Genomic DNA, 20,529 nt, shown 5'->3' with positions numbered 1-20,529 from the left:
ATTTACGCATTTATCTGCAGCCACTGAAACAATGAATCAGTCCTTCATATCTAAATACATTACGAGCATTACTGTTACACTTTATATTAAATGTCTCAAATTACTGTGTATTTACATATTAGTGACTTTGTAAATACATGTGTACTTACACATAATCACAATGTTACTATGCATAGTTACAATGTACTTAATGTGTACATCTCTTTGCAGGACAGATGCAAGTACAGAATTGTATCAGAAGGGTTAGGGTTAAATTGAGTTTAGTCATGCAAAACTGTTTACAGATTAAAGTACATTGTAACTATGCATAATAACATTGTAATGATGTGTAAGTTCACATGCGTTTGAGACACAATGTAAAGTGTTACCAAACAGAAGGTGGAAAATAGGTTTGACCTCTTGGTCAAAGTCACAAAGTAACTTTTAGGATTGAACAAGTTTCACAAGGTGTGGTTGCCCTTCGTGGAGTACTTGAGAACCTACATATCCAAACTTGGACAAAGGTAGTATCTGAGGAGTATTGCTGTATCATTTTCTTCTTATGATTTATTGAATGTAATAATATATTTATTTATGATTTAATCCTTACTTATGTATGCTTCCATATGTTTAACATGATATTCTTTTCTGTTCTAAACTAAAAGCTGATAATAAAAAGAGAATTAAAAAAAAATGTTTGGGCATCACAGGGTTAAGTTAAAAGTAGAACCTATCCCAGCTAGTCCCTTAAACAGAAGCAGCCCTTAGTAAGTGTGGAGGATAAATGACCCAGTAACTCAACATACCCCCGTTTATTAAAGGCTCCCCCAAGCAGTCATTTGGCACCTTCAAAGCACAGCGCTTGTGGCAGTTGAACTTGCAGTCTGGAAGAAAAGAAGACTATAAAACAAGGCCATGCACTGCCATACCCATCCACTATCAGCATGTAACAGAGTGGCCACTAACTGCACAGCAACGTGCCAGTGACGTGAGGGTTTGACACAATAACATTGTTTCAAGTGACCCAAACTGAAGGGAGCTTTTACTGGATTTGCAGCCCTGGTCAAATTTCAAAACGTGACTATTTAAAAAAAGTATTGTGAAGAAGCTGTTTTTTTTTTAATATTCGAAGACAATTCCAAAAGATGGAGGTGCTTGATGTACAAAGGCACATATTAGATCTCAAATTAAAAAAATGAGGCACATCATTTGATGTTAGCGCATCGGTAGTTGCATGTCTCTAACAGAGATGTAAGGCAACTTGGAGCATTTCCAGTGTACACCTTATAAACTAAAACACAGAAAACAACAGAGCAGCCTTCTGTTCAGACTGAGGCACTCTAAAGTTGCATAGAGAGTACAGCGGTGCTGCCTGTATGCTCTTACCCTTGCATTGCAAGCCTTGCCTGAACAAACCCTTGAGGAGCTTCTTGCAGAACTGACAGACAGTGGGCCGCTTGTAAGAGTGCATGACAAAGGTGTGCGGGACCTTCACTTTGGATAAGAGCATTTTATCCAGCTGGATGGGACGTCCGGAGTAGAACCGACGGGCTGGGTTGCTCGCCTCACTGGGGGTCCGAGGCTGGGGGTGAGGAGGGGGCAGGAGGAGAGAGAAGACGTTCACTTAAATCTCAGTTACTTTAGCATCATTAAAAGAATCTATTTGCAGGTGTTTTAATTAATTTGCACACTACTGTATAATAGAGTTTGTACTTTCGGCATGATCCTGGACAACGGATGACCTTGGGGTTGTCTATTTTGCCAATGTGAGTCTGATATAAGCTTTAAAACTGCTTGCACATTCTGTAACCTTGCACTACCTGCTTCTGCCATCAGATGGGGGTATTGTCATGCTAACAGCTGGAAAAACAAAGATGATTAACTTCATCAGCACACAACCCAACTTGCTCTGAAAAAGTTGAAGGACATAAAGCTACATTTTAATAATATTTTAATCATATTTTAATCATATTTTCTCCCCCGTCTCCTTGTTTTTATGATAGTTCTGTAATATTGAAATCTTTATCAATTTCCTCTATTGCTTTATAGCTGGTTGCCATCTGGCTTGTAGACTGGAGAAAGCAGGTGATATTGTAATCTTTGTGGTACAGAAACAGTAGGCACAATATCTCTCTGCTTACAGTGTGTAAACAAAGACTGAGAGCTACTCTCCAATACTGTATTGTCTTGAATATAAGCCCATGTCCATATATTGCACCAATATAGCAGAAGCATTAAAAAAAAAACATACTCTGTACTTATGATAATACGATAACTTGGGCTAATGTCCTCACAAACTTTCAGCACAATTTGTACAGTATATATATATATATATATATATATATATATATATATATATATATATATATATATATATATATAGTGGCCAATATTTCTAACCCCCATTTGCTCCTCAATTTAGAATGCCCGATTTTTTTTTTTTTTTACTGGCGAGCCACTGGGAGATCCCGCAGCGGGAATATTAAACATAGATTTTCACTCTCACCATGGTGTCCTCTACAGCGCTAATGGGCGTGATGGACTCAGTAGTGGACAGACGCAGGGATGGAGTGCTGGTCAGGGACGTGCTGGACAGACGTCTCTTGCGTGCTCCGCTACAGTTGTTGGGGATGCTGAAAGCGCAGCGCTTGTGGTAGTTCAGCCCACAGCCTGCAGGGGGAGACAGAGAGCTGGTGAAGGGCTCATTCACTTGAAGGCGCACGGAAACTGTAAAGCTGTATGTAACCTGGTTAAAGTCTACTATACCATGTGCCTGTGCTAATGAGCACCTACATTATGAACCATTGCCATTCAATAAAGGGCACAGAAGGTAAACTAGAAGGGATGAAACAGAGAACATTGCAGTTTAAAAATTGAGCAGGATTGGGCGACACTGCAATTTACAGCCACTTGGCATTGGTGCTACAGCACTGCACTGAAGTGCGACGGGCGCCACTGCCCTCTAGTGGACACAACGGCACTCACCGTCACACTTGAGTCCCTGCCGCACCAGTCCGAACAGCATCTCCCCGCAGTGATCGCAGAACGCCGGCGAGCGGTACGAGTGCACATTGAGCGCGTGCGGGCGAATCTGGAAGTCCTCAAACGTGGCAGCAGCTGCAAGAATATAAATAAAAAGCAGGTGTCCAAACAGTCGAAGAAATACATTTTATTTGAAAGGTAAACTGTCTAAAACTAAATAAACTAAATAAAATAAATAATAATAATAATAATAATAATAATAATAATAATAATAATAATAATAATAATATAAAAAAGTCTTCATCAGGTAAAATATGTTTTAAACAAAAGACAAAATAAAAAGTCTTAAGGCAGTCTATCATTCAGTTACAAGCAGACTAGACCCTTCTCACAGAAGTTGACAAAAAACAAAAAAGTCTTTTTGCAAACCCCCTTGCGCAGATGGCTGGTGATAGTCAGGGGGGTGGGGGATCTTCATCAGAGTCCCCTGGGTTCTCTCATGGTCCAATATAGAAGGGGACTCCCCCCGGATTTCATAAACAACAGTATAACCCTTCCTCTTTTATAATGTTGAGGACAATGGCACTAACTGCTATACCATAGTCACATCATAGTGCTGCACTGGCATCTGTGTAGAGATAGCCGAAAAGGAAATAAAAATATTGAAATCTTTCTGGTTCGGATTAATTTAAAGGTTTTGGGGGCGAGACTGTGATTTAAAGTAAATCGTAAAATCATGTCACACATCCTGCCCTTTACACAGTTTTGAAAGAAAGACACTGCAAACCTGTTTTTCAATTTTCAAACAAGACATCTGCTACTACACTAGGTTAAAGAAAGTACTGAGTTTGCTTGCCCTGTCTGCCAGGAAGTCTGGTACTGCTTTACTTCCGAGGTCATTTCAACCCAGCAGTGTCTAAGGGGTCAAAGCATGTTATTGGGTGCAAAGCATGTCAGTCCTTAGCGGACAAAGCATGCATGCCCCTCCCCCAGGTTTTACAAAAAGCTCGACAGCAACGTGGCCCACTTCAGTCTGATACAGGAGACCTGTACCAGTTTTACAGCTGCAGTTGTTTGCAGTATTGTACGTGTGCTGCAAACTGGCTGAGAAGCACATTAACAGTGCATGTAAATGCACTGCACTGGTGGCAGCACAGCAACCTCAAACCAACTAGAGCAGAGGGGACTTCCTCTTTCTTCCTCTCCGCTCAGCTGCACCCAGAAACACATGCTTCCAGCACACGTTGCTAGACTAAAGCTCTGTAATAATACGCACATGCATGTTTTCAGTTGTTTTGAGTGTTCAAATGCATTGATTATTGTCCAGAACCATTGCCAATGCAGAGTCACTGCTACAGTGAAGCTCATTCAGGGCTGAATAGATGGGAAAAGGACGTACCGGACAGCACCACCTCAACCAGGTCTCCTTCGTGGATGTCCGACACAGTTTTGACCAGCTGGAGAATGTTGTTGGTTCCGGGGTCATGTTTGAACAGCAGGATCTTATCGTAAATCCCATAGAAGCCACATTCAGGAAACTACGGAAAAGAAAACATATATTATACTCAAGGACTTGATAGCCTCTGTTACCTGTTTTATAACAAGTCAAACTGTCTATGGTGGCCACCCTGAAGAAAGGTCATTTTAAAAGGGTCTATATGAGATGGGAATTTTTCATTAATAGTCCTGCGTATCTCCCAAGTTAGAGAAACCTTTCATAGGACTGTCATGATAAGGGCTGGTGTGCTCTCCCATTCTCTGTCCTCAGTTCTGTCACATGCACAAAGAATGATTGCGTGAACCACTTGCAACTGAATTTTTTTGTACCAATTGACCGACTATTTCTCTGATTAGTCGTGTATTTTTATTAACTCATTTATTGTTAAATTTGCTCGTAAATTAATACCTTTGTCTAAACCGAAACTCGTCAGTTTTGTAATGTTTTTTTTTTTTTTTTAAGCAATAAAGTATTTTCTGAGGTGCGAGCTGCAGGGTTTCCTTTACTTTATTTTGATATTGTTTTTAACCCTACGCAACACAGCGGATTTTGTGATGTAGCGCCATTTCTGATCTGCTTTGGTAAACCACTAAATCTTAACAGTCGTCAGTAAAATCACTATGGTAACAATGTGATAGCTAGTGATGTATAAAACACAGGAGACCAACACAAAAACAGAAGTACTTTTTTTTTACTACAGAGGTTGAACAGAAAAATGGAGCGATCTACAATATATATCCAAACATTTTAACCAACCCTGATGTAACGTTCTTAAAGAAGACAAATATAAATCCTGTACACAGAAAGCTCTTTAACCAAACTTGCATTTTAACTTTCCTTCCCTATGCAATCAAAAAAAGCCATACTGTGAAGCTCAGTGGGCCACATAAGACCCGAGAGCCATCTGATGGACAGTCTAAAGGATTTCTCTGGTGAAGGTGCTTGCCTTTTTCCACTTCACTTAAGGGTTGATTTGATCAGCCACTAGTCTCCAGGGATAAGCCACATTTCGGTTTTATTTATTTTATTTTTTTTGGTTCAAGTAAATTGTCTGGGAAAGATTCCCTTAATACTGCCTCTGCAGTACTCGGGAACAGGGTTGGGTTTGTTTCCAGTTCCTTTTTTTAAAACCAATTCCTTTGAAGGAATTGGAATTTATAAATTTTAGAGACATGATCATTGTTGTTCTTGTTGAGCTGCTATCATTTGAAGCCAATTTAATCGACAAACAGCGACTTCCATTTAATTAATGTGTTTCCACTGTGAGAAGCTCATTTTAACAGAATACTGTGAATTGCAGTTTTGATCAGTGATGTTCTGGTAGCTTCAGAATTACGACTACACCATTTATAAACGTTTGTCTCATTGAAGCCTGTTACACTGCATTCAGGAACCTGGCAGCCGGTTTAGTTTGCTTCTGGTCAATGATAGAACACACTGCACCGAGCTGCATGATTTCTTTAAAATGCAATTTGTACATTTATTACTGGTTTTATTTTGTTTGATGATGGTGAAAATACTGTAGAATATCTTGGACATAAACAAAGTATTCTACAACTTAGCTTTTACTGATTTTTCAGGTAAGCATTTCAGGAAAATTTGTTCTCTAATAACTAGAGAAAATGGGGAGCTTTGAATATGACAAAACTGAAGTATAGTTTCAGACAAAAAGCAGAACACCTAGTTTAGTTTAAAAACTAAACAAAAAAAAATAAAACCTGTCAGCCAGTTGAAGGGAAGTTATCAAAACAGGAAATGAAATACGCAAACAACAAGGTAACACACAGTCCGGTGGGGCTTTCCCAGTTTCTCTGCCAAAATAAGCAGGCCGCTCTTCTCAACAATGTGAGGAACCCATGCCTAAATCAGACCGGCTGACGTCTGCCCGGCGAAGTGTGGAAAACTAAAACTCTCCTATACAACCAGGATAAAGAACTTAGAGATTAGGGACCGCAGATTGACCAATCAGGTTAAAGGAAATCGATTATTGATCACCGTAGCTTTTATTTTGCGATGAAACATTAATTGATCGATTAATTACAAAATACTTCAGCTCATTATTTCCTAAAATCCATTTCTTATCTGTTTAATATCTGCTTAGATTGTTGGTTAGTAAGCATGGCAAATAATGAAGCCAAAACAATAAAAGGCATAAACAATGTCGACCCAGGGGACTTTGATCTGAAAAAAGAAACAAGGACCAGGGGTCACAAATGGAGATTTGATAAAGGGGCATTCAGAACAGAAAATAGAAGGCACTTTTTTACACAGAGAATTGTGAGGGTCTGGAACCAACTCCCCAGTAATGTTGTTGAAGCTGACACCCTGGGATCCTTCAAGAAGCTGCTTGATGAGATTTTGGGATCAATGAGATACTAACAACCAAACGAGCAAGATGGGCTGAATGGGGCCTCCTCTCGTTTGTAAACTTTATGTTCTTATGTTCTTAATAGGTCATTTTACACAAGTCACATAATACAATATTAAAACAGACAAGTACTAGGAGGTGGGAAAAAGCATTCCTTTAACAAAATTCAGTAGAGTTTCTGAATTATTTGGGAAGTTTCCATTTCCTAATTTTCCTTCACTCTTGTAAAAGGAAACAGGAATGTTTCGAGAGAGCTCCCTGGACTTGTTACCGTGGTTACCTAGGAGCGAAGTCAGGGCTGGCCTCCCTATTGCCTGATATAGTGTATTACATCACAACAAGTCAGGTGTGCCTTTTAAAGGAGAAGTATCCCCTAAAAACAAATCAGTGTTCAACATACATTCAACAACATAGTAATCCTGTACTTTAGAGTACTGTAATCTGTCACAAGTGTTTAATCTGTGGGTATTTTGTATTTAATTATATCCTGATGTAACTATCACTGACACTGTTATCTGCTCCAATATTGATTTGTATTTTGTGTTATACTTGTACTTGCTAGAACCGAAGTCATTGTATTTTATCTTGCTCTTAATTGTATTATTACTTGTACTGTGATTCTTGAAATGTATTTTTGTTTACGACTGTAAGTCGCCCTGGATAAGGGCGTCTGCCAAGAAATAAATAATAATAATAATAATAATAATAATAATAATAATAATAATAATAATAATAATAATAATAATAATAATACAGGCCACAGCCTGAAGAGAAGTGTTCTTTGCTGTGTTCTTGAAAGTACTTTTTTGACAAAACTGTGCCTGCTTTTAAAAGGAACAGTGTGTTGCTGATGTAATCATTTTGGATTGTTCTGAGGGAAGTGAAACTTTCCCAGACAATTTACTAGAAGCAAAAAAAAAAAAAAAAACGTTTTTCACCATCATAATCAAGACCACCTCTTCATTCAGCATTAAGACCACCAATCGCCAGGTCTCAAGCATATCAATTGTTTTTTGACTATGTATCTTCCATGGTTTGACTGGCTTTACATTGAGTATCACTTCATGAAACTAAAAACTACAAAAAATAATTAAACAAAAAAAATACAGCTACTGTATTAGCCAGCATGTTTTCCTGCTTGGATTATTTCATTTCTCAGAAATAGTCTTAGTAAAATACTTTGAAAGTATCCATAAACACTTTTCTGGCTTGAAAAATAAACATTGAGGAGAACAATGTCATGTCAAATGCTGCTTATTATTATTATTATTATTATTTATTTCTTAGCAGACGTCCTTATCCAGGGCGACTTACAATTATTACAAGATATCACATTATTTTTACATACAATTACCCATTTATACAGTTGGGTTTTTACTGGAGCAATCTAGGTAAAGTACCTTGCTCAAGGGTACAGCAGCAGTGTCCCGTGATTGAACCCATGACCCTCCAGTCAAGAGTCCATAGCCCTAACCACTACTCCACTACTCCACACTGGTTGACAGCATGCCCTTGAATGAAAGTAATAATTTGATGCGAGTCCATCGTGGTTTTTTGTACTTCAAACTTGGCAAGGCAAGGTGTTTTACGGCAAAACCAAAATACCTTTGAGCAGAGATTTGAAGATTCCCTTAATAGACAACAGACAATATCTGTTAGTTTGTCTTGTTCGAATAGACTCTGCATTATTCAGGAGAACATCTTAAAATCTCAGCTCAAAACAAGACAGTTATTTCCCATTGAATCAAAACTCAAAGACAGGTTGCCTAGTTTCATTAAATTGGGACAAGCTGAAGATTGCATCACTTACTTAGTTACACAGTTGTAATAAAAGGTATTGTAATAAACACAGCAAGCCTATTTGTTTTATTAAGCTTCCGTTTTCCTTACTCCCTGATTGTTGGGGACAATTTTACTCAGTTCCTTTGCAAGGATATTCCAAAGGTTTCAGTAGTGTAATAAAAAAAAAAAAAAAAAAAAAAAAAGTGTTTACTTTTTGATATTTTGTTTTTGCAGGCTGTCGCTTTAAAAAAAAGAGCAGGAAGCCAGTAATCTGAGACAATAAAGCCAGCAAACCTGATCTCCTGACAGCCAGGAAGTAGAGTAGTTGTTGCAGCACTTCCTGTTTCTGGATACACAGTCAGTGTAATACAGGCAGTCTCTCGTGTTTATCTTCTTATTGTCTATCTTCAAAAGAACATCAGTGAACTGGTGCAAGGGTTCCACCTCTGAGGTACAGAAAACCGGGACATCTGAACGGAAGGGCGGCCTGTTAAAAGTTTAGACTCTCTAGAATTCCTATAGTCATCCAATGGGTAACATTGATAATATTACTATTATAGTAGCGACAACCAATTATTGCCGTGCGTCTATTGCAGTAATATTGATTGCTCTAACCTGCGCTCAATGTGCGGCACTGGCATTGCAGTGTTGCTGTATAATCTACACGGATGTGGAAGCATAAGATTAAAAACTGGATCCGATTAAAAAGCAGGATCTCTTAGTGTCCCGGGAGGGTATATTGAAATCCTGGGACACCTTTCTCAAAACCGGGGTGATCCAGGGAAAACACGGTCAGGTGGCAACCCTAAGGGGGGCTAGAGTGACACAGTGGACTTTTCCCTGGACCTACAATGAGGTCTGAGGGATGAGTTTTGTGGTTCATTTTTCAGCATTAAAGTCAGCAGTCTGCTCTGTCCAGGACTGAATGGCGAGTAGGTCAGGATTGAGGCGGCGTTCTGGCTTGAATACAGATCATGGAACCAGGTTCACCTTTTCTAAACAAATTCCCTTCTATTACTATCATGCTGTGTAGTGGACTTCCTCGTCAAGAATGCAGGCCTTGTTAGATGTCCGGTTTGTAGCAGCCCTGTTTCAACCACAAACCACAAAAGAATGCCTTAGATCAGGGGGGGTCCAATCACGGTCCTGGGGGGTCATTCCACTCCAGGTTTAACAGGTAAAATGAGATCATGAACTACTTCAGGGTCTGGATGGAGGTTTAATTGAGTCAATAAAACAATTTAAAACAGGGATGGAACAAAGGACAGGAGAACATGTCAAATTCCTTCTTCATACTATAAAGTAAAAGAGATCTACATTTTTGAGAAAGGTGAAAGATGGTTTTCCCAAACGAAGCCTTGGGACTGCCAAGACTTCTAATTTTATTGTATTTATTTAAACTGTATGGCTCATCAGAGTGGTAGCCAACATTCTCTATGCAAGTATAAACAAGTTTAATCTTAATGTTTATTAAATTAAACAGAATCCAATACCCCTAAAGTGGAACAAATAGGAATTTGGTCCTGACCGTGGCGTAACTTTAGTTTCAAAAGTGGGGTGGGTTTCCTGAAAGTTTAATAAGTAACTAATATATTGCCTTCTCCATTCCCAAGGTGTGCGTAACTCTGAGCTTCTACTGTACTTGCTTATATACCCAAGAGAGTCTTTTCAAATCCGTTAAAAACCTTGAATGGGACACAACAAAGAGCCATAGCGTAAAAGTGAAAGACCTTGACGAGCCTTGATGCTCATTATTTAAGATAAAGGATTGAAGGAGGTTTCCTTCAAAAGATCATGTCGGGTTTCCTAGAAAATGCTCTCAAAACACAAACCCCGTTTGGAATAAAGAAAACCTCTCATTTGCTTTTCCTTCGTTTACATGTTTGTTGTATTTCCTTCTGCTGCATGCAGTAGCAGGAGCTAAAACTATTGTAACAATGAAGTTTATATTTGAACAGCAAATGAAGTGTATTTAAAATAATTAGAAACTTTAAGTCACATTTATAGAGCGTAACTGAATGCGAAACTGAACAATGCTTGAAGTAAAACGTTAAGTGTTTGCTTGAGATATAAATGAATTGAACTTATGAGGGTACTGAAAGAATTAGCTCTTGATAATATCACTCATATTTATCAGTCAACATATTTCTAGACCATTAAAATGTCAATAATGAAAGCAGAAGAAGTTATAAGTGAATTGCTGTACATTACTGAAAGGTTCTGACAAAGTACTGACCTTTGTTGTAATATGTACTACTAGAAAAAAAAAAAAAAGTTGAGTACTATACTTTAAAAAATATCTGACACTTAAAATGGCTCTTAAGATCCCCCCCGGCGTACTGGAATTCCAGTATGAACAGACGCATTGTGATATCTTCCTGACACAGTGACTGGCTTAGTATGCACAAGAACCCCCACACATCCCCTCTCTTGAGAGGCTGGAATCCAGACTACAATCCCTGGCTCAAGCACTGCGCCAGGCCCACACAGACCTCCATTCAGACTGGCACCCACCCAAGATGAGGTCACCTGTTTATTTTACAGAGCGAGGGCTCATCAGAGAACACAGTGTTCATTCTCAAACTCAAAGTGTACTTTGAAAATCCCCACTGGTACATCATTTATAACACGCTAGCAATCTCCAGCCAAGGTTAATTATTAAACACTTAATTTAAAACACTAAAGAGATTTAAATTCAATGAAAATAAAAACGGTTCGGCTAAAAGTCTTTTTCAATGTCTTCAGTGTTCTGAAGTGCTTGTCTGTTTTTTCCAAGTCGTCTTTTTTTTTTTTTTTTTTAGTATTTCCATTTACTCTGTAAACACTTTGGATTAACAGAATACACGGAAACATCTGTCAGTTTCTTTTAGTATTTCTTACTACAAATAGTTCAGAGAGCTACGTCCATTGTATGTATTATGGACAGTTTCCATCATATACACCATTTTGATACTGTGAATAAATGGTGGTAAGTTTGAGGTATTCATCTGGTTAGGGACATAGAGAATGATGCAGTAGTTGTTCACCATATAATGTTTACAGCTATCCTCATGAGTGAAAAAACCACAGCACTCCATAAACATTTATGGAGTATTATGTTGATAGTGGACTGTATAGAGAAAAGATAACATCTAAATTAAAATGCGAAACGCAGATATCCACTTTCCTTAGATCAATGAATGCAAGACTCCAAAATGAGATCTGGTTTAAAAACAAAACAAAACCAAAGAAAATGCATACATAAAAATAATTAAAAAATGCAATATATTATTATTATTATTATTATTATTATTATTATTATTATTTATTTCTTAGCAGACGCCCTTATCCAGGGCGACTTACAATCGTAAGCAAATACATTTCAAGTATATATATATATATATAGTTAACTCATTTTGTATATACTTAACGAAAAACTCACAAACTTGAAAAATGTGACATTTCAAAATGTAACACGAAATACTGTACTACGATTATGGATTCCGGTAGACTTTTTGCGATATCATTTTGTAGTTTTTTTCATGACATGATGTTAAATAAAAGATCTAAATTATGTTTATATTATTATTATTATTTATTTCTTAGCAGACGCCCTTATCCAGGGCGACTTACAATTGTTACAAGATATCACATTATACATTATTTCACATTATTTTCACATACAATTACCCATTTATACAGTTGGGTTTTTACTAGAGCAATCTAGGTAACGTACCTTGCTCAAGGGTACAGCAGCAGTGTCCCCCACTGGGGATTGAACCCACGACCCTCCGGTCAAGAGTCCAGAGCCCTAACCACTACTCCACACTGCTGCCCGGAGTAGTGGTGTATATATATATATATATATATATATATATATATATATATATATATATATATATATATATATATATATATATATATATATATATATATATATATATATATATATATATATATATATATATATATATATATATATATATATATATATATATATATATATATATATATTTTTTATTAAATATCTCAGTCCTAAAATTCTAGGTGATGCAAAACTTTTGTCCATAGCTGTACACACACACACACAACATGCTCAGTAGGCGTTATTTGACTTGCTATAGTAAAAAACAGAATTCGTGCCAGAGCAATGATGCTTGCTGCTTGCACAGAGCAGAGCACCGTTTTGAATAGAGTGCAATGGATTTGAATAAGTCACTGGATGGAAAGTTACTGTTAGTTCAAACCATAACCAAATCAATGCACGTGCAAAGAGAGAAAACTGCAGTGTGGTATGCAAACACACACACTTACAGTTACCTGCTAGCATGCTTCGAGGGGGACAGCTCCAATACAAGTCAAGCAGACAAATGGCTTGGCCAGTGCTTCAGTGTACTCAGATTTTTAGTTTCCCGATGAAGGCACAAGCTCAGTCGGCATGACTTAGTTTTTTTTTATATAAGCTTTACTATACCCTGCATTTTCATTGTGCGTTTTGAAGTAATGTATTGAGAACAGTAGAGATCTAAAATGCATATAAAAGGTTTACAGAAGCTAGATTCACAGAAGCTAGACGACTGTTGACTGTAGAACATTACAGAAGATTTTTAAATCGACTTATTTTTTCTTGGACCAGTTTAACCAGCTCCTACACCAGTCTACTGAACCAGTACGACCACCTGAGTCGCAGTGTAAAGCTGGTGAAGTTGCCTTGATGTTTATTCATTCCCTTGTGTGACTACTGTAGATAATAACATAAGAAAGTTTACAAACGAGAGGAGGCCATTCGGCCCATCTTGCTCGTTTGGTCGTTAGTAGCTTATTGTTCCCAGAATCTCATCAAGCAGCTTCTTGAAGGATCCCAGGGTGTCCGCTTCAACAACATTACTAGGGAGTTGGTTCCAAACTCCCACAATTCTCTGTGTAAAAAAGTGCCTTCTATTTTCTGTTCTGAATGCCCCTTTATCTAATCTCCATTTGTGACCCCTGGTCCTTGTTTCTTTTTTCAGGTCGAAAAAGTCCCCTGGGTCAACATTGTTAATACCTTTTAGGATTCTGAATGCTTGAATCAGATCACCCAAGGTCTTCTTTGTTCAAGACTGAATATTCAATTAGCCTGTCTGCATACGACTTGCCTTTTAAACCCGGAATAATTCTGGTTGCTCTTCTTTGCACTCTTTCTAGAGCAGCAATATCCTTTTTGTAGCGAGGTGACCAGAACGGAACACAGTATTCTAGATGAGCTCTTACTAATGCATTGTACAGTTTTAACATTACTTCCCTTGATTTAAATTCAACACTTTTCACTATATAGCCAAGCATCTTGATGGCCTTTTTTTTTATAACTTCCCCAAATTGCCTAGATGAAGACATTTCTGAGTCAACATAAACTCCTAGATCTTTTTCATAGATTCCTTCTTCAATTTACTGTGTCTAATTACTAGTAAAATAGGGGCTACTGTTTGTTGCTTTAAGCTCAGCACTAGATAACTCTGCAGTTGCTATATTCAATAGGTGGAGTGTTTTATGTGGAGACACTGAAACTAGTGTGGAGAGGAGTCATTATCCCCAGCCCTCTTTACAAGACTGCAGTATTGAAAGAGTGATGTCAAGCTGTATAGGCATGTCACTTACTGGTAGATGGAAAATAACAATTCTTCCGTTGGCTAAATGAGAGAAATATGGACCCGTTCACACTGTATCTGCATTGTGCAGCAGTGTGGAGTAGTGGTTAGGGCTCTGGACTCTTGACTGGAGGGTCGTGGGTTCAATCCCTGGTTGGGGAAACTGCTGTTGTACCCTTGAGCAAGGTACTTTACCTAGATTGCTCCAGTAAAAACCCAACTGTATAAATGGGTAAGTGTATGTAAAAATAATGTGATATCTTGTAACAATTGTAAGTCGCCCTGGATAAGGGCGTCTGCTAAGAAATAAATAATAATAATAATAATAATTGTATTGAGCGATGTGAAAACAACAACAGGCTTATTAAAGCAGAAAGATTGAATTGCACTGCTCTCTGTCAGATCATTAAAAAGCACAGAAGGACTATGAGAAATTCCCATTTCAATCTAATACAGGAGGTGTCTCAGATGTTTCTCATGCAGTGCGACCACTATTGGAGACACAAATGGCATATTTTGGAATGCAGTAACAGAGAAAGACATCTGAGCTGCACGTGTGAATCAAACAACTTCTCCCACCTTCTTAATGTCGCCAGCTGTCTGACATGTTGCACATTTGACACAAAACAGCATATAAATAAGTAAGTATCTGAAGGCGTTGATATTTACATCATAAAGTGTAACTTTAAACCATTTGTTACATTGAGACCAAGCCTTTGAAAGATAAAATGCAGGAGGACACATGTTGATATTAAATGAATGTGAAGAACATTTTCAAGTATGTATTTGGAGTACAGTAATTCTCTTGATGGTTTTAGTTTAGTTTAGTTTTTTTTCACATGCTGCTCAAATGTATTTCTGTTACAGCTTCTGCAATCCGCCTCATTTGTGAAATTGTGGTTGTAGTAGAAAAACAAGTTTAAAACTTACATAGCAAGAGGCCAAGTCCAGTTAACAAACATTACCGCTGATGCCTTCAACAGTGTGATCAAATAAAAGCTTGATTCTATTATTTAAAAATGAAATGAATAAAAATGAGGATATAATTAATCTCCTCTTAATTTAAAAAGTACATAAAAAAAAAAACATGTTTTACATGAATGTCACTATCTTCGTAGACAGAGAAGGAGATGTAATACCTTAATTAAACAATAATTAATCAAGTTTTCAAGACCTCAAATGTCTCTTCTTCAGGTGAAATAGAAAATAGGAAAAAAAATGTTTTTATTTAAAATAGTTTGTGTGAACGCTATAGGGTTTACCTTGCCAAAACTTTGAAAAACCCTATATCAGATACATAGCTAGGAAACAAAATACAAATATGCATGCAGTGACCAAAGGGGGTATATAAAATATATTTTAAAAGGTTCCTGTTATCAAACCTGGTCAAACAAAACACTAAACAATTTGTAAACATCACAGCTCAAAACACAACAACCAAAATGCAAATATTCTCTTACCTTTTGGTCCACAATAGAACAGGCCAGCTGTTTGACATGAGCCAGGTCCGCTGATAAAGGCAACAGTACTGATTCCCTGGTGAGTCCGATTTGAATGATGAAAGACACCCCAGCAGGTGTGGAGATAGAGGGGGACATGAGCCCACCTGACCCTGCCCCAAAATCAGCACCCAAACACCCGGAACCAACGCTCCCCCCGTGTGGCCCCATCACAGAGCCAGTCAGGGAGGGTCCAGTAGGGAAGAAGATAGGGCTAGGTAAGGAAGGGGCTGCAGAAGACAGGCTGAGACTGGCTGACACATTCATCCCTAAACCCTGGGCAAGAGTTCAGGGTGTGTGGGAGAGCCAGGGACCAACCTGGGCTTCACACAGAGTAGCAAGAGAAGAGCAGCTTTATAAAAAAAAAAAAAAAAATTAAGTCCTTAGTTTGTTCCTTTTGAAAACAAAACAAAACAACAAAAAAAAAATAAAGCACCAGCTCTGGTCTCACAGAAGTCCAGAAACAAAGTTAGCTGTACTGTAATACAGCTTCAGAAAAAAAAAATATATATATATACATACATGAAAGTAACAAAATGGCCTCCTGGTTGTTAAGCAGGAAACTGGAGAGTGAGCCTGGTTCAGCTTGCTTTGCGGGCAGCCTTCAATTTCTGTGTGTGTGTGTGTGTGTGTGTGTGTGTGTGTGTGTCTGACAGACAACCAGGAACCTCCCCCCCTCCGTTCCTCCCCCCTCCTCTCTCTCTCTCTCTCTTTCTCTCTCACTCTCCCTCTCTTCTTTCTCTCTCTCTTTCAGTCTCCTCTACTTTCTGAACTTTGTTTCGATGAGAAGGAAGTGTTCCAATTGACAGGCCTCTCAGCCAATCAGATGATGGCAGTGGTTCTGTCATGAGCCAGCCCCTGTTATTCTTTTCTTTTCTCTCCTCTCCTGGTGAAAACAGACCCCTTCCTTCCTTCCTTCCTTCCTCCCTCTCTCTCTCTCAGTCAGACAAGTCGTGCTTCAATCTGTTTTCTAGACTATGCTTCTGTCTCAGACTGGCGGCGAGAGCAGTTGTTTTTATTCCCTCCCCTTGTTTAATTGGCTTACAGTTTAAACCTTAAACACCCAGCATTCCACACCTGTGTCATCAAATGAACCAGGCCTTTAGGGAAGTTTACAATGAATTAAATCAACAGACACGCAAAAGCACTTACTAGGCAAATACATGGAACACCATGGTGTACTTTACTGTGCTGTGAGTTACTGTCAAGGCATAGTTTTCAATTATTGTTTAATAAGAAGGTTGTTACCTATATACCCATTTCAGAAACAACAGCTCATGTAAATAACAACAATGCGAATAACAGAAGCACACACTGCTGAATAAAATTCTGTCCTTTTACTACTCTCACAATGCAGAAGTGTAACATGCAGTATCAAGCAATGTCCAGGGAGAGAGGAACGACATGGGGAATGTAAACAAACTGGGCTGTCAACGTGCGTGTGTAGAAGTTGTTCCTTTAAAATAAAGCAAGGCTAGCATTTATCAGATGCAATAACCTGTTCTAGGTTCAAAATATCACAACTTTAAAAGGGGCTGTAGCTATTTATTTGAATCTAACTTCACTACTTCACTTTGTTATATCTGGGTCTTGTACGCACAGTTTTGAAGGAAACGTTAAAGCCCCAGTTTGTCTGAAATGGTGCCAGACCATATCCAGTCCATTGTGATTGTGCAGGATTTCCTATGCTTTTGCCATGGTTATACAAAGCATTGACCGCACTTGACTTGGAATAGGGTTAGCTGATTTTCAGGGTGAAAAACTGGAGACATATACAAAACCCAAAGGTGAACTTGGCTGGTGTCACTACCAAGATAAAATGTTTAAAAACTAGACATGGTCCAGGACAGAATTTTAATAATTAAACACATAACCCATAAGATTATTTTAGTTTTGAATGGAGCCAGCACAACCCGCCGGGCACACTGCTACAGTTTTGTACTTAAAAAAAAAAAAAAAAAAAAAAATACAGTAGTAAAACTGGGACGATTAAAAAATGGTAGTGTTTCCAACTGCAACAGAAAATGAAGGCTGAAACCTGGAACAATCAGATTTCTGGTCAAAGAGTGTCGACCCACATCCCGAGGTGGGTAAATGCGACCCGGGTATGGCAGAGGGGTGCAGCATTGGGGTTCTGAATACAGTGTATAGTGGGGCGAACTGAGGGAGAGCTGGCTCCATTATTGCGTTGATTATATCAAAGAGGAGATGCACTGCAGATTAAACTTTAAAAGTCTCACACATTTTTGTCAGGGCACAGCTCATGAAATCATGCACCAGGTTGAATTTCTTTCATTTATAGAGGAAACGTTTTGAGTCGTCACTATGGCAATGTGTCCCTGAATGGCTGACTAGATTACATTGCTCAAGAACACAAATCAGTTTGCATGGAACCTATCACCACGGTGACAGAAAGAGACCTAAAAAAAGAATGTTCTACACGTTAACATTGACAAAGTAATTGTGTTAATTGTGGAATGTGCCAGTGCTTAACAGAATCTGCAGCGTATTTTTTGGGTAGAAGATTAACTAGTTTTATTTTAGAACTTCTGGTGGAAAAAAAAAAAAAAGTAATACCTTTTGTTTTTTAAATGTAACATTTACACAATTGTAGTACCAGTAACAGCTCTGGTGAAAAGGATAATATAAAAGGGTTATTTATATATCTAGAAAGACCATCTGTATTAAGATTGGGACTTGTGAACCTGGATTTACCTAAACACAAAGAAAGGGTAATATTTTCAGCAAGCGTGCTGGCAAAGAAAATACTGTTTGTGCCACTCGAAGGAATCAAAACCTCCCTCTGTTGCAGAATGGAGAAATCATCTGATAGAACTGATTGATTAGATGCAATAGGATACGGTGGCAGTTACAAACCTAATCTTTTTTGCAAAACAACAAAGATTCCACATTAGATTAAAAAAATAAATAAAATCTCTTTACATGACCAAAAACCCAAACTGACTTAGGTTATATAAAAGTTTAATTTCAATTCAATTAACTTTTTAAAAAAAAAACAACAAATTGAATGAAAAATGAAAAGCTAGTAGCTTGTTTATACTTGGTGTTCTTCAGTCCTGTAGCTGTGTTTTTATGCCTGTGTTATCTAGCTATGTAGTGGTAAAGACACAGGAATAACACCTGAATATCTTTCTCTGAGTTCTGAACTCATTCATTTTGAATCCAGCCCCGTTAATTCATGCGGATTGAATGAACTGTATTCATGCCATGTTTCTTTATAACAAATTACTTGGATCACATGCATACATACCCTCTGACTCACCCACCACAGGATTCTGAGAAGTGTTATGTACTTCATGCATGAATGCATGCATTATTCATGTGATAAAAATCATTTGTTACAAAGAACAACAAAATGCATTCCTTCAGAACTCAGAGGAAGTGCAGAAGATATTCCGGTTTTACTCCTGTGGCATTCAGACAGCATTATGAATTTTCAATCATTTATATTTTAAAGTGTTACCAAGAGTTTAACTAAAGATGCATGACATATAATCCATTCTCACTCACAGTAGACACAGTGATTGGAAAGGGCCAGCAAAGTAGCTCCCCTCATGCTACCTTTGGCTCTCAGTACAGGACCATTGTCCTCTCTTTGCTGTGTGCGAATGGGGAGCAGTGTTGCAGCTGGGAGGGAAAGCATGTTTGCTATACTGTAGCGCATTGTTTGCACGTTTCAAGTGGTTTTCTTTGTCCTTCAGCCATTCACCATATTTATATTGTGATTAATTAAACCGCTTGGAGCGATGAGGGGCGTTTGTGAATTATTGAATAGCCTGAGCACTGAGTAAACTCAATGAACTGAGAAAGGGAGAACCTACTGTTCTACAACTATGGCCAAAAGTTTTGCATCACCTAGAATTTTAGGCTTGAGACAATTAAAATTATATATATATATATATATATATATATATATATATATATATATATATATATATATATATATATATAAATTTAGATATTTAATTTAACATCATGCAATCAAAGAAACTACAAAGTGATTTTGCAAAAGTTTAAGTTTAATAGTAGTACAGTAGTATTTCATGTCAGATTTCAAAATGTTACATTTTTCGTCAGTTTTTGGTGAAGTATATGTGAAAACTACAAAGCAGTATGTAATTCAGTATCTTAACCAACATCATTCAGAAACATTTTCTTTTGAAGTTCTTTTGGAGTGTTCACACATGCTTCCAAAACGAATCGAACTCAGTTTGAAAAAAATCAGTTCAAACAGAGAAAGGACCCCAGTTGTTTTTCCCAGCAGCCAGCAATTAAAACCTGTTTGGTGACATTCCCATGAATCAGACAACAAACAAATGAGCGAGCGAGTCTGCGTGGGTGCAGTACAGGGCTGTACGAGCTTGTGTTGTTTACAGCGTCCTCTGTCTTTGCTGGAGAGCCGAGCCAATTTAGTCTATAGACTTGTGCTCATTATTAATGTACTGGTAATAACAGTGGGAGAACCGAGAATTTAGTCTATAGACTAGTGCTCATTATTATTAATGTGCTGGTAACGACAGCGCTGGAGAGCCGAGAATGGCGTGTTTAGACTTGTGCTCATTATTAACCCATTAAGTGCCATCGTCCTCATTTGAGGACAGGTTACTTTGTAATTTTTTTGGATCATTTTTAAGTGGCATCTACCTGCTATTTTAATAATTATATTGTTATAACTTACTCTAATTGTGTTAACTGCAGAAGTTAAGTCGAAATGTATCAAATTACAAAAATACGGCTTGTGTTCAAACATTATATGCCCCCCCCCCCCAACTCCCGCCCCTTGCTCACTAAATATCG

The 20,529-nt window shown here is 37.9% G+C and overlaps 1 protein-coding gene across 1 annotated transcript in view; it reads right to left on the bottom strand.

The window, feature by feature from the left end:
- Positions 1–16,328, bottom strand: part of LOC117397044 (serine/threonine-protein kinase D2-like) — a 28,148-nt gene extending 11,820 nt beyond the window's left edge. The window contains exons 1-7 of the mRNA XM_033995555.3: positions 16,234–16,328; positions 15,673–16,063; positions 4,361–4,499; positions 2,965–3,096; positions 2,486–2,649; positions 1,366–1,561; positions 786–863 (exon numbers count right to left, since the gene is read on the bottom strand). Of these exons, the coding sequence (XP_033851446.1) occupies positions 786–863; positions 1,366–1,561; positions 2,486–2,649; positions 2,965–3,096; positions 4,361–4,499; positions 15,673–15,978 (1,015 nt within the window). The 5' untranslated portion in view covers positions 15,979–16,063; positions 16,234–16,328. The remainder of the gene's footprint in view (positions 1–785; positions 864–1,365; positions 1,562–2,485; positions 2,650–2,964; positions 3,097–4,360; positions 4,500–15,672; positions 16,064–16,233) is intronic.
- Positions 16,329–20,529: the final 4,201 nt, after the last annotated feature.

Source organism: Acipenser ruthenus, chromosome 30 (genome assembly GCF_902713425.1).
Source record: "Acipenser ruthenus chromosome 30, fAciRut3.2 maternal haplotype, whole genome shotgun sequence".
NCBI classification, from domain to species: domain Eukaryota; kingdom Metazoa; phylum Chordata; class Actinopteri; order Acipenseriformes; family Acipenseridae; genus Acipenser; species Acipenser ruthenus.
Note: the sequence above shows the minus strand (reverse complement) of the source record. Positions and strands in the feature narration are given on the sequence as shown.